Source organism: Brachionichthys hirsutus, chromosome 15 (genome assembly GCF_040956055.1).
Source record: "Brachionichthys hirsutus isolate HB-005 chromosome 15, CSIRO-AGI_Bhir_v1, whole genome shotgun sequence".
NCBI lineage: Eukaryota > Metazoa > Chordata > Actinopteri > Lophiiformes > Brachionichthyidae > Brachionichthys > Brachionichthys hirsutus.
Genome location: NC_090911.1, coordinates 5,409,335 through 5,426,901, shown reverse-complemented (window position 1 = coordinate 5,426,901; position 17,567 = coordinate 5,409,335). Strand labels below are relative to the sequence as shown.

Sequence of the window (17,567 nt, the reverse complement as noted above, 5' to 3'; positions counted from 1 at the left end):
GTGTTTAATCGTTGCCTTCATGTTTTGACACACACACGGGCACCCAAGTCGACTGCTGGTAGGGTGAGAGAACGTTTTGCCTCTCGAGCTACAAGTTGGATTGAAGAAAAAAGGGCACCAAACCGTCCCGAGATGCAAACACGCCAACCTTGATGAGGCGACTGCTTGCGGCTTTGCTTTTGCTCCACTAACTTCAAACGCCCTCCTCCTGTCTCTTCCCCTTCCACTGCTTGCAGCGGCTGCACCCTGCAAATCCTTATCTCTCCAGGGGCCTGACTGATGTTGCTCGGGGCAACGCTGTAAAGTTAACAACTGGGGAGCAGCCTGTGTTAGTGAAGTGTTAAAATAAATGACATCATCTCTTTCTCATCTTGGACAAATGCTATTGTGTGCATCCCAAGGGAATCGTATGTCTCTCTGTTGTGTCTTAGGGAAGACACGGACGCACACACACACACACACACACACACACATGCAAACATGGTCGTCTTTGCCTCATACCCCTCAGCGGTCCAGATGGCTCATTAAGAAGACTGCATCCTTCTTTGGATCCACTGCCCCTCCTCAGAGTACAATCAAAGCACGGTAATACCTCGACATACGAGTGTTCCGAGACACGAGCAAACCTGCGAGCAATATTTCGCTTTGAGACACGAGTAACTTCCAGATGGTGGCGCTAGATGGCCGAGCGCTGCGAGAGCGCTTCACTCGTTCAGGTCTGGTGTTCACCACCTTCCGTACTCGTCTCCTTCGCGTCTCCCTTTTTGTATTTCCATTGTTTACGTGGTTTTGGCGGTATCTGTGAGTATTCCTTATAAGCAATGGGTCCAAAGCGCCTGGCACCAGGTTCTTTTGGCGGTATCTGTGAGTATTCCTTATAAGCAATGGGTCCAAAGCGCCTGGCACCGGTTCTCCTCTTATTTCTGCCCTCCGCTGTTGGTCATATTAAAGCAGCCTTGCTGCTGCGCCGAGTCTTATTGCGCTTGACTTTATGCTTTGAAGAGTCAAGCTTTGCTTTGTGGTTTGTGATCTGGCTCCATTTTAACCAGTTCCTGTGACGAGTCTGCTCTGCTATGCCAGACACGCTCTTTGTCATCACCAGCATAATTTAGCGGCTGAGACGCATCCTCGTCCCAGATGAGGACATATGCACCGTCGTCCTAACTCACGCAGAGGGAGGAAATCCAGCCTACCGCCAAGAGAGGTGTTTCCTGTCTGGTGCTTTGGCAACCAAGCTGTCTTATTTTCTATTCCGCCAAACAGGCAAACTTCATAAAGAACTGAAAGTACATTTTTTTTTACATTTAAATTCACCAAAGCCGTTGTCCTGGCAGGAAGCTGGAGTGTGATCCAGCACTTTGAGCAGGTCCATGTGATGACGTCTCACGTTGGAGCGATGACACACACACACACGCACACACGCACACGCACAGTATCATGGGAATGCCATCCGGATGACACAGGCCATGATTAAAGGAAGTCGACGGGTCGAATGCTGCCAGACGCACGGGACACGGTGCCGACCCCGTCCTGCAGCGTGAGTCACGGCGCTCCGCCGGGGCGCCGGTCTGCTCCTCACACACCAGCGTCTGCTGATGCATCACTGTCCCGGGCTCTGTTTGATCTGCACCAAGGTGTGTTCACTTAGAGCTCTGACTCAACCATGATGACACTGACCAAACCTCAACACCCTTTCATCGGCTGCAGGCCTCAGATTTTATTAGTGTGGACTGTGGATTCCACTGTTGTGTGTGTGTGTGCGTGGGCGTGTGTGTGTGAGAGAGAGAGAAACAGAAACAGAAACAGGTTAGCCCAAGGGGTCTGAGCAGTGAAGATGAGCTGCCCAGGCAGAGACTTCAAACAAGCTCCTGCATGTAATGTGAATGAGGCCGACAGCCGGAGGACGCGAGTCCTGCTTCAGATTTAGCTTTAGTTTTACTCCCCGTGTGCCGGCGATAGATTTCACCCCGCGGGGCGTTTTTGTTCCTTTCGTAGAGGTGCGTCTCTATCCACCCTTCCTTCCTTCATCTCTCCATCCTCTTCCTCTCCGCTGGGCTCGCTGCAGAGCAACAAAGCGTTAACATTTACTGCCGGGGTCCACCTCACTTCAGAGAAGCCGCTCGTGCTGAAGAAGATGTAAACAAACCGCCGATCGATGCAAGGCCGCATGCGAAGGCCGGGAGAAAACCCCGATTCAGTGAGAGTCTTCTGCAGCTCTTCTTCTTAGGAGAGCCTTATCATTTCACTTCATGCCCACATTTCACAAACAAATATTTGCTGTTTTAGTGTCGAGGTTGCTTTAAGATGTCGTTCCAGCGTTCACTGAAACGGGTTTCTAGATTCTGTTATTGCGAGGACAGGGTTGGGCAGTGTCTCCATTTTGTCCGTTCTCTCAGTGCGTCGCCGGCTCGCTGACGGTCTCTCTTGGCTTTCGGTCTGCGTAGCAACGCTCGCGCTCTCTGCTGCCGCTCTCTCACTCCCTCCGTCTCCGAGCGCTCGGAGTTGTCTCATCCATTCGGACAGTGGGCCGAGTTCCCTTGTATAGAAAAGCAGGAGGCTGATTTGTGTTTCGGTGTTGTGTGCGTGTGTGTGTGTGTGTGTGTGTGTTCCTCTCCCTAATGGTGGACTTAAACCAGTAACCCACCTACAAACAGAGACATCACGCAGCAAAGCTCTCTTGAGACTTTTGTTTATATTTTTAGAGATGGCTCTTTCTTACCATCCCCCCTGCACACACACACACACACACACACACACACACACACACGCTCAGATGAAGCTCAAATGATGAATAGTCATCCACAGACCAGGCAAGAGCCCACTGGCCTCATTCTCAGTCAGCGTGTCCTCCTGGGAGACTGAAGTGTGTCTACTTATGTCGGGGTGTGTGTGCGTGCGTGCAGTGAACTGCTTCCTCCTCCTCTTCCTCCTGCACAACAGTTTGGTGTAGCAGTTGTTTAATGGGACTGCGCGTGCTCGTCCGCTTTGCTACAGACGGTAAGCTGCCCGTGTGCAGCCGGTCTGGCCTGGAATGCAGCCGTGATTTGATGAAGACGATGGTGTGCAGCCTGCTTCTCGTTCGTGCCGTCTCATGGACGTTGTCTGTGTGATGCGGCGCTTACTTTCTGTTCCAGTCAGACAATTTGTCCATTCATGAGGTAACATTATTACAACCCTCCTCATGTGCTGTGCATATAGACTGGAAACAGCCGCCTGGGATTTGACTGTGAAACATGAGAGATGGAGGAGGAAGAGGGGAGGGGAGGGAGGCGGTAAGGGAGATGAATAGAAAAATTGATCGCGAGGACTTGGCCAGACTACGTGAATGATCAGAGGGAGTACCGTCGCTGCTTTCCAGATTGAACTGTAATCGGTGCCGAGTGCTGCAGCGAGCGGACGGCAGATGCTGCGTTTTTTAGAGGGAGAGTTCTCTTTCTCCTTTATCAATCTCTCCGTTTCTGCCACAGTCTCCTGTTGACCGGTACCCCCCGCTGGGCGCCATCGCCTCTGGCTGTCAGGGCTGCGGCAGGTGGATCGTAAAATGGCTGACTGTGGTTGTAGATGTGGAGGAAGGAGCTCGACGTGTTGGTGGGGAAGAGAAGCTGTGTGTGTGTGTGTGTGTGTGGGTGTGTGTGCTTGTCTTGCATGTGTTGACTGTCTAGACGCTGGGCCCATGTGATGCAAAAAAAATGTGCCGCAGGCCTCAAGCCAAGGCAATTCGAGAATGAACCTGTCCTTATCTGTGCGCGCGCGCGTGTGTGTGTGTGCGTGTGTGTGTGTGTGCGTGCGTGCGCCCGCCCACGCTTTTGTGACTCTGGCATGACTGGTCTGGCTGATGCTTATCTGTGTGTATGTCTGGTTGTGTTCATGCTTTTAGTGTTTGGAAAGAGGGAGGAACAGGTGTGTGTGTGTGTGTGTGTGTGTGTGTGTGTGTGTGCGTGCGTGCGGGGGGAGGAGGAGATGCAAACAGTCTGTTTGTCTTCCGTTTGTTTCTTCCTGCTTGTTTTTACTGTTCACCTCTCGGACCCGTCCTCGTGCCCTCCCTGCTGAGTTTGATCACCTCTCGTCTCGTTGTCCGAGGCTCGAGCCAAACGAAGCGAGACGATCCGAATGCTTTGAGTAGGAAGTGGGAAAAGATTCATAGAGAACTGATCAATGAAATACCATCTGTTTACATCACCATTATTCCATTATGAGCAAACACGGCTGAAGATGCATTCACGGCGGGCGACGTGAGCTACAGGCTGAATTAAAGCGCGTGTGTTCCTTTAAATGCCCGCTTCCCCTGTGAGCTGTTATCGATCCGGATGCTGAAACAATGTGTGACTTTCAGTCAATGGGTAAATAGCTTATTGGATTAAGACCAACGTATAAAGACCACCGTTTGTCATGTGACCGCCGGCATGCTGGTTCCTCGATTTCAAAGACGAGCACGATTTCTAATCTTTGGCTCCAACACAATATTAATCATTACAGGGCAAAAGTGATATCGGATATCAGGTGAATGTGTTCCTGCCGCAGGCAGGAGACGCCAGGACCTGACGCTGGACGTTTGACACGGCGGGGGCTGTTGTCGAACAGGATGTGGTCTGGAAACAGAGACGGGGTGTGGCCATGTCAGGGAGGACTTGTGTGCTTCCTCCTTTCCTCCCTCGCTGTCTGGGTTAGATTAAAAACAAGCAGCCAAATAAAGGCTGTTTACTTCCTCCTGAGAAAAGAGAGAATGACACGCTTTAGTCCATCTGTCTCTGCCGCCCGCCGCCCACCGCCCCCTCCCGCCTTCTGAATGCCAGGTTCTTGAATGGCTCCAAGTTGGGGAGGAGGAGGAGGAGGAACGGCGATGTTTTGTGTGAACTCTCTCTGCACTTTTGGGAGAGGTTGTGGTGTTCACCAGAAAAACCGGGCTTCAACTGTGATTTTGTTTTCGGCCACAGAAGGGATTTAGATTTGTATTTTTTTTTTTATAGAATTTAATGCCACGCACGTTTCAATCCGCACGTCCTGCTCCTCTGGATGAAGGTCGGACAAAGGCTCACACGCCCTTAATGCCGTCCTAGATAAGACTTTCCTTTGGGCTTGATAAGATTGGTCTTTTATGAGTGTGCATCACATCCCGGGCAGCGTTTTACACCGTCAACCTTTCAGTAGCATATACTCTGCTCTCTCTGATGGTGGCAGGTCAAGAAAAGCGGACCACGCTGATTGTAGCTCATTAACTTCTCTCTCCGACTAAAATGTATGACTGTTAATCCTTATGTCCATAAAATGTCATTATACGATAAATAATGCAGATATTTAGTTTGCTTGATGCAGAAAAATGCTCAAATATTTTGTTCAAGACATTCAAAGACTCCATTTAAACTTATTGAAAACCTCTATTTGCGTAATCCAAATTGTTTTAGGCTTCTCAGCATCATGTAATTGAATTATTTGCTTTGCTTGGAGTCACTTCTTTCTGTCATTCGTTCTTTTCATTCACATTTTCAGTACTGATTTGCTCCATGGAAAAGGCATCACTTTAGTTTATGTAAGGTAGGGATGAGCAGTATGTCTACAAGGAATAGACATAAGGAAGGTGGAGGACTTCAGGTACCTCAGGTCAACAGTGCAGAGTGATGGAGAGAATGTGGACAGGAAGTGAAGAATCGTGTGCAGGAAGGCTGGAACGGGTGGAGGAAAGTATCAGGTGTGCTCTGTGATAGGACGAAGGGACAGGTCTACAAGACAGTGGTGAGGACAGCCGTGATGGACGGCGTAGAGACAGTGGTGAGGACAGCTGTGATGGACGGCGTAGAGACAGTGGTGAGGACAGCTGTGATGGACGGCGTAGAGACAGTGGTGAGGACAGCCGTGATGGACGGCGTAGAGACAGTGGTGAGGACAGCTGTGATGGACGGCGTAGAGACAGTGGTGAGGACAGCCGTGATGGACGGCGTAGAGACAGTGGTGAGGACAGCCGCGATGGACGGCGTAGAGACAGTGGTGGGGACAGCCGCGATGGACGGCGTAGAGACAGTGGTGAGGACAGCCGCGATGGACGGCGTAGAGACAGTGGTGAGGACAGCCGCGATGGACGGCGTAGAGACAGTGGTGAGGACAGCCGCGATGGACGGCGTAGAGACAGTGGTGAGGACAGCCGCGATGGACGGCGTAGAGACGGTGGTGAGGACAGCCGCGATGGACGGCGTAGAGACGGTGGTGAGGACAGCCGCGATGGACGGCGTAGAGACGGTGGTGAGGACAGCCGCGATGGACGGCGTAGAGACGGTGGTGAGGACAGCCGTGATGGACAGCGTAGAGACAGTGGTGGGGACAGCCGCGATGGACGGCGTAGAGACAGTGGTGAGGACAGCACACTCGAATGCGGCCGAAGTTCGTTCACGTGTCGCTTGCTGTGCATCGTAAACAGTCTCTGCTGTGGAAGCATCACATGCTAATGGTTGCCGGGCCCAAACCGAGGCTTTGGAAACGGGTCATTGTTGAAAGTTCACTCGGCTCGGCGTGTTGGGGTGAGGTGAGGGCAGAGTTCATCTCGGCGAGTGTGTACAATGCAAATCCACCTTGTCACAAAACGAGCTTCAGCCTGAGTGGTGGTGGGTGGGTGGGCGGGGTGGGGGGGGGGGGGGGGGAGGCCTGTGCCATGGAAGCCGTCCAGATAAGAGGGGTGATTCATTCTCGTAGGCTAGCACCAAGTAGATGATGATGAATATATTTATTAGATAGAATGTTAGAGTACAAGTACAGTCACACAGTAGCATGTATTACAGTACAAATAACGTCAAACATCCTGTCTAAGAGGAGCATTTCAAAAAAGCCCTTGCGGGCTTGTTTCCGTTGAAAGTCCTTCGTACATAAATCATCCACAATTAACAATACAAATAAAAATAAAACCAATATTAAATTACACAATTGATGCAACGTAACATTAGAAAAACAAAAAGAAAATGATTTTACACCGCCAGTACAAACTAACAATTAATCTAAAATAAATTACACCACTGATGCAAAATGACAATAAATAACTTACATAAATTACAATAAATTACTAAAGCAATTAATACGTGCAACGTAGGTGGACAAAAAAAAAGGAGGGGGGGTTTGATCCGGAGAGAGTCGTGATGACTATCTCCGTTTCTGTCCCCCTAAAAGGCGTGGCGTTTGTTAAAAAAGCGAGGGTGGAACGGTACGACCGGCAGCAGAGCGACTGGAAAACAACAGTTGAAATGTGCGAACGTTTGTACCGCACACAGTCATTAAGGAAAAGTGTGTAAGGCTTCAGGAATAATGAGCCAGTGTGTGTGTGTGTGTGTGTGTGTGTGTGTGTGTCTGTGTGTGTCTGCTGGGCATTAAGCTGTCAGATGTAAGGTAAGCAGGAATTACCGCTCACACAGACGGACAACATGCATTTAAGTCCTTCACACACCGCTGGGATCCAACACAGTGGTGCGCAACACACACACACACAGACTGACCTGTTAATGAGTGTTTGCTGTCTTATGGTGATGGTGGGGGGGTTGGGGGTGTTGGGGGGGGGGGGGGGGTCAAGCAATAAAAGACCCCTGGAGGTAATGTCGGTTTGCACTCATGATCTCCTTCAACAACACGCACATCCCCACACGTGTGAAGGGACAGATTATAAATCAGCTAAATGTATTCACAAGGACTATCAACACACACACACACACACACGCACCTACACAAACACGCACACACACACACACACACACACACACACACACACACACACACACACACACACGCACACACACACACACACACACACACACACACACACACACACAGACACTGATATGCTTATATTTGGATGGAATCCAGCCAGCGCAGCAGCTCCACATCACTGCAGTGATTTTTGTTGTTGCTCCTGTCAATTCATCCCTCTGTCTCTAGCTGTCCTGTCCCGTCGTCCCTCTGTCTCTAGCTGTCCTGTCCCGTCGTCCCTCTGTCTCTAGCTGTCCTGTCCCGTCGTCCCTCTGTCTCTAGCTGTCCTGTCCCTTTATCCCCTTTTTCCTCTTGCTGCCTCCCGTCTTCTTCCTACAGCTGCTTCAGTGCTGCTCCTGAAGGAAACGCCACCAACCACAGGCGCCCGTAAAGGGACGAGCCCCTCCTGCACACACACACACACACACACACACCTGGCAGCGCATATGGCTCCAGCTTATTGCATTTGCATGCACATGCCCATTCATCCATGCGGTTGTAAATGAGGGAGCATACAGCACACATACGTTCACACACGCACACACAAACACACACACATACATTCACACACCCACACACACACGCACACACAAACACACACACATACATTCACACACCCACACACACACGCACACGCAGCTCTGAACTACTAGACTAGTGCTTGTTCTTCTTCATGCCGGCGTCTCATGGTTGGAACAGGGACCAGCATGCATTTCAATGAGAAAACGGCTCTCGCCTCCGTCCGATTGTAAAACGATTCACATTTATTATTAATAATTGCTCCGTCTTTTTTTTTTTCTTCCTCATGTCCGGACGCACTCATTAATAGTTGATTGTCTTCTTGTGTGTGTCCCTAGCAGTTGTCCACAGCACAAGGTGCAGGTATCTGAGACGAAGCTGGTCTCTAACGCCGTTGCTAGGCTTTCAGCCATTACGCTGCCACAGTAATTCGACGGCACCGTTCTGTGGCTCTTATCTTTGCTATTGACAGCGTCTCTCAGCCAATACCGTGTTGAAGCAAAGCCAATGTGTCCAGCTGATGAAATGTCAGTTTGATTATGTCTGACTGTGTGTGTGTGTGTGTGTGTGTGTGTGTGCGTGCATTCTGTGGCTGAACATTTATAGATGCCTTTTAAAGGCTAGTGAGTCAATTATTGATGCTTTCTCCAACCTCTAACTCTCTTCCTCCCTTCCTCGCTGAATTCCCTCTCTAACCTCTCATCCTGTTTCTTCTCCTCCTCTGCTCTTTTCCTTTCCTTCCCTTCATTGTCCACCTCTGTCTGTCGCTCTGGGCTTACGGATCGGTTTCTTTCTAGCATGCTGGAAAGTCTGGTTCCTCTGGAGGCGGCGCAACCTGTCAGTGCGGTGTGTGTGTGTGTGTGTGTGTGTGTGTGCGTGCGTGCGTGCGTGCGTGCGTGGACTGTGCGGTGTCGGTCCCTGTCTGCCGCAGATCCGCATCAGCTCATGGCCTCTTAATGAGCCTGTCCTGGATTTGCTTAGAAAAACACACACTATTTTGCACGGCACAGACGCACAAACTACAGGCAGCGCCAGCAATGTTTACTGAACACACATGAGGGGCGACGGCGCGACACAATGAATCGTGGACATTCAACGGAAAGCGTGTCCTCGCATTGAGCCTCGCTCCGACTGCGCCGCATGTACACCAAGGCGTGCCGTAGCCATGTTGAATATCAGCCATGTTGAATATCGGCCATGTTGGATATCTCCTCTTTCCTCGGCGGGGGCCCGTTGGCCCGCTGCTCTCGGCTAATCCATTTTCCCGTAACCTTGGTTTTCTCCTGCTCTTCTTTGCCGCCCTCATGCCTTACTTCTAATCCCATTTGTCTACACTCTCCATTTCTCAGCTGCAAGTTGTCTCTGTTCTTGAATTGTTTGAGTTCTAGTTGCCCCGATCGTTCTCCTCTGTGACCATGCTGCAAGCTGTCATTTATTCACCCCCCCCCCCCCCATCATTTGAATTGTTCAGCATATTCTAACAAAGGTCCTCCATGCACACCGTATTTTTTCTCCTGTGTTTAACCTTGAAGTCCACCCCCCCCCGTCTTATTACTCACCGTTTCTTTGTCCGTGTTTGTTTTAGAAGGCAGTGGAGGAGGAGAGCCACGCGAGGAAATCCTCAGCAGATCTCTGCCAGCCCAGCAGCAAGATGGCCGACGCCGACCCAGCAAGAAAGGTCAGTCGTCATGTCCCATCCATCCACCGGTCTCTCCATCACCCCCCCCCCACTCCCCACCCCACTGCTTCAACATCCTCGTCTCTTCCCCCCTCCCCCCTCCTCATTACACAGGTCAGCTTTCAGGGTCATCACCCCCACCCTGACTGACAGACACACCTCCTATTCATTCATCTATAGCAACACGTTTCTCCTGTCTGACCTGTGAGCACATACACTCACAGCTCCTGAAAGACTTCGCTCTTCACCTCCCCCTCCAGCAACACGCACACACGCACACACGCAGCTAATTCCTGATGGATGATCTCTCATCCACATGTATGCATGCATATATTAGATTATGGCTCCAAGATGTGTGTGTGTGTGTGTGTGTGTGTGTGATTGTGGTGGGGGTGGGGGAGTGGCATGCATGGTACTGTCATTGTGATAATTCATGTGCAAAATTAAATGCAAAAAAAAGACTAAATGTTGATGGAAGATGCCCTTATGAGCCTCTGCAATGCTAACTACTCAGCCTACAGACGACGTTACTGTGGTGTGTGACGCTGATGTGTGTGACGCTGATGTGTGTGATGCTGATGTGTGACGCTGATGTGTGTGCGTGTGTTTTTGTTTGCATGCATGTGTGTTCACAGGTTAAAACGTCTCCGCCTGCTCTGGTGTTCAACGGTCTTTTCTCTGATATCAAGGAGGAGCCAGAACACCCCACCCTGGTCCATCCCAGGTACTACACCTTATTTTCCTTGACCGTTTTAGGACTGGCTGGCACTAACCTTCATCCATCAGCTCGGTATGTTTGACAAATGACTTGAATGACTCGGTATGACTCGTATATATTAACAAGATCAGCTCATCAAGTCATGCTGAACCCAAGTCGTCTAATCGTTGCAGCTCATCGTGGCCTACTCGTCGATTCGTTCCGACATCCATTAGCGTTTTTAGGGCTTCATGTGAAGACTCTTCAGATTCCCAGTCAGGCGAGCCTGCAGTGCTTGGTTTCCATCCGGAGGAGAGGGAGGCAAGGCCCGGTTGGTCGTTCTACAGTCTAGACAGAGTCCCACAGAGAAGTCATGCTTAACCTCATTCACAGCTCCAGCTCTGTCTGGAGGGGGCTGCTGGTGGGGGAAGGGTTCAAAGCTCCTCTCCTCTCTGCCGTCTATTTTTCTTTCTCTATCCTCCTTCCTTCTACACCACGCAGACAGGAATAGACAGATAGTTTTGGCTCCGGTGACTTCGGTGCATCTCCAGGCAGCGTCTCTCGCTCTCGCTCGTACCCGCTACCTGGACATGTGCGATAAGCTCGAAGGCCTGCTACACTGACGTCCTGTAAGCGCGTGATAAGAAATGACCGTTTTCCACGCTGTGGTTTCAGCTCCTGCCTACAGATGTGGGCTCAGGACAGCCACCAAATAAACCGGTTCAGCCATGTTTTATAGGCACATTTATGATCTTCAACGCAAACACGATGTGAAGAATGTGACACTGATGCCACGAAGGCTAGAATAATACAAAAAGAAAAGCCAATGCCTGATTAACTCATTGAGTGCCAGCCATTTTCAGTTCAGCTATGTGCCGAGTGCCCCAGTTTTTGCGCATTTTTGCCGATTTTCCAAGCCCCACAGAATATTCTTTACTAAGACTATGCAAACGCCGAATGAAAGATTAAAGTCTCTTCTTTCATCAGAAAACACAAAGTGTGTTCCTACCATTCTTCGTTCTGGAGTTACTGGCCGTTGAAGAGAGGGAAATTTCAATGTCAGGGTTGGCAGTGAATGTTTGGGTTTAGACTCAAAGAGTTAACAAGAAGAAAGTCAAATACAAATCCATCACGTCTTTGTGTCTCCATCTGTCTCCTAGTTACTACCTGTACACCTACGACAAAATGGTGGCACCTAACGTCTCGCTGCAGCGGGAGGCGGAGATGAGCCCTGAGATGTTCGGAGCGCTGCTCAAGCAGCACTACGGCAGCAGAGCGCCGGGCCATGACGAGCCGCCCATGGGTCAGTAGTGACACACATTAATGCGTATATAGGCCAGCGCATGCTCGGGGAAGACAGACAGACAGACAGACAGTATATTTTAGATGAGCCATTTTAGATTACGCTGAGCTGAGAAAGCCCAGACACGATTATGACTGGATAAACATAAACCAGACCCGTTTTCCCGTTAAATGCTGGTTAGCAGTCTTTTGTTAAAAAAAATAAAAATACATTATTAGATCATCCAGTACCTGGTTGAAAATCGGATAACACATAACTAGAATGAATGCTTATTCTGAATTCATTGATGTGTACTAATATGATTAACCCTTTACTAAACAGCGCTAAATGCTTTTTTATCAGCTGCAATTCGTCCTTTGGGCAACCATCAGTGGAAGTTGGTGTTTAAAGAGGCAGCGAAAGACTGTGTTGAATTCTGCAGAATAATACTGTAAAATAAAAAGTCTTTAGAAATGAGTTTATAATTGTTGACAGATGCTCTACACGTGCTGCATTAAATGACTTAATAGTTGTTTTATTACAGCTATATTATAATGGCTTATCATGGTTAGGACTGTTGCCTCACAGCAAGAAGGTCATGGGTTCAAACCTCAGTATTCCCAACATGGCCTTTCTGTGTTGAGTTTGTGCTCTCCGTGTCTGAAGGGGTTTTCTCCGGGTACTCTGGGCAATTTTGTTGTACAATTGTATAATGACAAATAAAGCTGCTTATTAATTATTGATATAGCACTTTAAACTGTCCGGTAAATGCTTTTTAAAACGTTTTACCAATAATGTGGTCAATTCTTTTCTGTCAACACTAGTAATCAAAATGAAATAAAAATACCAAACTGAAATAATGATTAAAATTAAAAAAATAACATTTCCTAGTCAGACTCTCACCCCAGAATGAACAGTTGCACTCGCACTCCTCTTTGATTTGGTTTTAAATGAAACCAGATTTGAACCATAAGAGATTATTATTATTCAACGAATCGTCAATAATTTACTGTGAGCGCTGAATTAGATACAAAAACATGGCAGCCGCTGCCGGCTATGGATATGTGACACACAGAGCAGGCACGAGTGTTTTCCATGCATATCCATGAGCAGAAGAAATCATGAATGACATTAAAGAGGAGACGCACACAACCTCCCACAAAGCACGCTCCAGCACACACACACACACACACACACTGCGATGTACATGATCATGCATTGACCTTCACATATTGATGAACAAGAGGGTTGGAGATGGCAATGACCTCCTCAACACTGTGTGCACATTCATGTGTGTACTTTAGGCCTGTGTTAATAAGCTGTGTGTGTGTGTGTGTGATGGAGAAAATGAATCAGAGGAAGGATTGCTGTCTGCCGTTATTACCCCACATTTGACTGCCAGGCTGTCTGTCTCCCTCCCAGGCATTCTGCTCCCTTGGTTCTTGTCCGTCCAATCTGTCTCACTTCCCCTCCGTCCTCCCTCTCCTTCCTGGCAGCTATCTGCAAGTCCCTCTTTGAGTCCGTCGTCTGTCTGCTCCCACACTTTCATCCGTCCATTCGTCCATCATTGTCTCTTTCTTCCCTCTCTCTCTTCCTCTCCGCATCCTTCGCAGTCTGCTGTCCCTTTCCACTCCTTTTTTCTTTTTGTTGAACCCCCCCACCCCCCGTCTCTCCTCCGCCCCTGATATTTTTGTGTTTCCATTACCGTGTGTACTTTACAGTGCATGTGTGTATGTTTGCATCTGTAAACATAAACAACCCACCATCCTCTTCCTCTCAGTCCTACAAAAGCTTCTCTTTCTGTGAGGTTAGACCTTCAAACGTTTGTGTGTGTCCGATCCCTTTCTCATGATGTGTTCACCTTGAGGACAACAATGGCGGAGCCGGCCAGCGTTTCAACAGGAGCCCACGCAGAGCAGCGCAGCTCATTCCTCCTTTATGTTGTCTGGCTAACGCACGCGGCGTGTCTGCTGTTGCCATGCTGTGCTGAGCTCGTGTGCCGTGTACTCGCACTAAAGAGCTGTGAGCTCCTATGAGGTTGTGCGAGGGTGTTACTAGACGTAGGCGGGTGTGTGCAGCTCGGCTCGCGCTTCCTGTCTCTCGGTCGCCTTTCAACTTCAAACTCCTTCCTTCATCCTCCCCTCCTCAGATCTTCATGCATCACCTTCCGTCCCTGTTGGCGCCGAGGAGGCCAAATCCCAACGTGCCGGTGCTGCCCAGTGCACCGAGCGGGAATGCCAAACCCAGGCAGTTTCCATGGAGACGAGCAGCCCGAGCTGCGAGAAAACCGCCTACAACCCCGCCCACAGCCCTCCTCCTACTGCATCATTGTTGTCGCCGTCAACGGAAGTAGTAGCGAACGGCACGGGCTCTGCCCCCAGCAGCGCCGCGGCGGTGGCGGGGGCGGGGGCGCTGGAGGACGACAAGGACAGGATTGTTGTGGAGATCATGCAGATGTACAGCAGGCAGCAGGAGAAGCTCAACTCCACCCTGCACAAGCAGCTGCAACTGGAAATGGTGAGTTGGTGGTTGGAAAGGACGATACGCAAAATGCCCCCCCCCCCCCCCCCCAACTAGATCGCTGTCCTTGCATCTAATAATTGTCCGTGACAAAGATGTGAAGATGATGGCTCCCCTGTGCATCCTGCAAGCCTCCTGTAAAACAAGCCAGATGAAATGTTGAAACCGTTTCCTCCGCAAGGGTCGGAGAAGTATCACGCCATTGTTATTTTCCTCGACTCGTCTCCAGGAGCTGGAGGCTTTACGTGGGGGCGAGGTGGCAAGGCTACGGGAGCTCAGCGCCGAGCAGCGGGAGCTCCGCTGCGAACTGGAAGCGGTGCACAGCGAGCAGGCGCGGCAGCTCAGCCAGGCCCGCCAGGAGCAGCTGGAGCTGGAGACTCGTCTGGAGCAGCTCCGTCAGCAGGCCTGCGCCTGTGAGCCGGGGGCACGACGCCAGCAGGAGGCTCACTACACCGAACAGGTATGGAGGGGCAACCATGCACACCCTGCATGGATTTGGCATCAGAAGCAGCGACACATTCAGGTTGCGCATTGGCAGCGTCGTTAACATATGCCTCTTTTAGCTCGAAGACGTGACTCCAGTGGGAAATGCAAATCAAGGAAGCATCCGTCTCGGCACTTTAAAGCGCTCCACATGTTAATTCTTGCATTTTCTAAGGATTCACAAATAATTAAATACAATTATTTTCTAATTATAATGGACAAAATGTGCATTTTAAAGTAGGGTATTCAGACAACTTGGTGAAGTGGGGGGGGGAGCGATAACATCACTATATGAATCTTTTTCCAGATGTACGATTGAGCCGGTAAATATAAAAGTACTCCGTGTATTATTTGAAATTTGTCTTCCATCTAGTGATGAAGAGCTTTGAGATCACAAAGCTGTCACCCAAGTATTTCCTCTAACGTTGGTGCCGAGTGTTTTCTACAGAAACTTTGACTTTGACACCAGAGGAGGTGGGGGGGGGGCTAAAGATGAGTTAACGTGTTGCTGGGGGTGTGACAGTGTACAGATGCCAAATTCTTTGTTTAGGATTCCATTTAATCTGGGGATGGCTTCTGTTTTGTTGGCTCAGTGCCGCAGTATCGCCATTTGATGTGTCGTTGAAGATCTGGCGATTATTGGCGTGAAACCCGTTATGCAAATCATATAAATATATATATATATATGTAAATATATATATATATATATATATCATTTACAAGTTTTATCTTCCCAAATGTTTTCTTGTTTGTCGTGATGCCCTGCTGCAGTAAAGAGCCCCGTAGTATGGCTGACGTGACTTATGCCGGATGCTGTTTTAGTTTGTAGTAGGTCTACATACGTTGTCCTCATGCATCTCTATCTGTCCCCCCCCCCCTCAAGTTGTCGGAGCTGCGTCAGAGGCTGGAACAGGCAGAGGCAGACCGGCAGGAGTTGCAGGAGGAGCTGCGTCGGGAGCGGGAGGCGAGGGAGAAGCTGGAGCACACAATCGCCCAGCTCAAGCAGCAGATGGCCCGGTCTGGCACGGTGGGAGGAAGCCCCTCTCCTCCGCCTACTCCTTCGACTGGACCCCCTAATGTCCACTCTTCGCCTTCCTCTTTCTCAGAGGCCCCTGCGCCTGGCCAGAAGTAGCCCCCTTCAGGCGCCTCCCGCCCTCCCCTCTATTTCTCCCCCAATCCCCGACGGACTCTATAGGCACACACACGTCAGCCTGAAGCAGGAAGGAGGAGACGCTTCCCCTCAGGCCGTCGTGCGTCCCACCCCTCCCTTTTATTTCAGTGTTTATTTACTGACATACTTTTGTTTTTGTCATTTAATATCATTTAAAAAGAAAAAGAACATCAACATGTTTTTTTTTATTATTATTTTCTCTTGCTTCTTTTCTTTCTTTAAACAGTATTTAAAGATTTTTGGGCATGTATGTTTTGAAGTAATTTATAATTTTAAATAAAGTAGCTGCTTCACAGACAGGAGTTTGGTCACACAACTCAACCTATCACTATTTGGTTTTCTCCTTTACCGATGTCACCCTCCTTCCCCTCTCTGGATTGTGGCGCTATTGACTTGGAGGTTTCAGACTTCAGCTCAGACTCACAGACGTCACTTCATGCGACTACCTGGCAGGGCAACCGGCGCTCGCTGCCCCTTCTCAGTCTTTCTGTAAATAAAGCCCTAATACTCGACTACCAGCTACTGCAGGAAACTGCATGGACATTCAAACGTTTTTTGGGAGGGGCTGCTTGTACAACACAGAAAGAAAACTGTTCTGTCAAGTTAAAAACGTAAGGCGTGAGGCGTAAGACCTTTACTGTACAAAAAAAAGACAGATGGCTGAAAACCTTCTGAAAATATGGACGCTGGACTTGAAATGAGTGTTTTTGAGTGTGATGCGTTAGTGAGGCAGCAACTGTCTGGCTCGGACCCCGGCTGCTCCGCTTTTCCCTCTTCACTCTGCTGGATATCTGGACTCTCCTCGTCCAAACAGTCGGCTGCTCCGCCAGCTGCCTGGCGTCTCCTCCCACCCGCCTGCCCCGCCCTGCGTGTCCAGGCTCGGCCTGAAGAGCAGTGCTGAACGATTAGCGTACACTACTGTGTAACGGGGGGGGCTGGTTTAGGTTCTCTAAGAAGGAAGAATGGCAGAGTGTCACGTGCAGTTGCTGTACCGTTACCGTAATACATATGACATCTTTGCATGCACACACACACACACACACCCTTGAGCGTGTAAGTGCAGTCCAGGCATTCGGGCAGAACAATGGCCTCAGCGTTCCCAGCAGACGATCAAAGCTCCAATCTGTCCATGTTTTGTGGGCTTCTTTTTTGTATCGTTTGACCTCATTTGTTAGCAGACGATTTAATCCCCTCCCTCTTTGTCAGAACGTCGTCAAAGAATGCGGGTTGTAGGTGAAAGCAGTTAGTTCTGGGGGGGGGGGGGTTGGGCCTCCAGTCTGGCCCCTGCTCCAATTTATTCTGCCCGACTGAACAAACAGCACCAGGCAGGGAGAGGAAGAGAGGGGCTCAATCGGGGAGGGGGGCGGGGGGACTGGTCCACTCTGCTCCAAAGCAGGCTGGGTGGCCCAGAAACCGGAGGTACAGAGGGAGGCCTTTTTTTTGTTTTTGTTTTGTACCCTCAGAATTGGGGCAGCTGTTGTTGTCTGGGCGCCGCTCT

The 17,567-nt window shown here is 49.7% G+C and overlaps 1 protein-coding gene across 1 annotated transcript in view; it reads left to right on the top strand.

Moving 5' to 3' along the window:
- The window catches only part of skila (SKI-like proto-oncogene a), a 20,890-nt gene extending 4,734 nt beyond the window's left edge, over positions 1-16,156 (top strand). The window contains exons 2-7 of the mRNA XM_068748466.1: positions 9,824-9,916; positions 10,552-10,640; positions 11,774-11,916; positions 14,045-14,412; positions 14,645-14,875; positions 15,782-16,156. Of these exons, the coding sequence (XP_068604567.1) occupies positions 9,824-9,916; positions 10,552-10,640; positions 11,774-11,916; positions 14,045-14,412; positions 14,645-14,875; positions 15,782-16,030 (1,173 nt within the window). The 3' untranslated portion in view covers positions 16,031-16,156. The remainder of the gene's footprint in view (positions 1-9,823; positions 9,917-10,551; positions 10,641-11,773; positions 11,917-14,044; positions 14,413-14,644; positions 14,876-15,781) is intronic.
- The last annotated feature ends 1,411 nt before the right edge of the window (positions 16,157-17,567 follow it).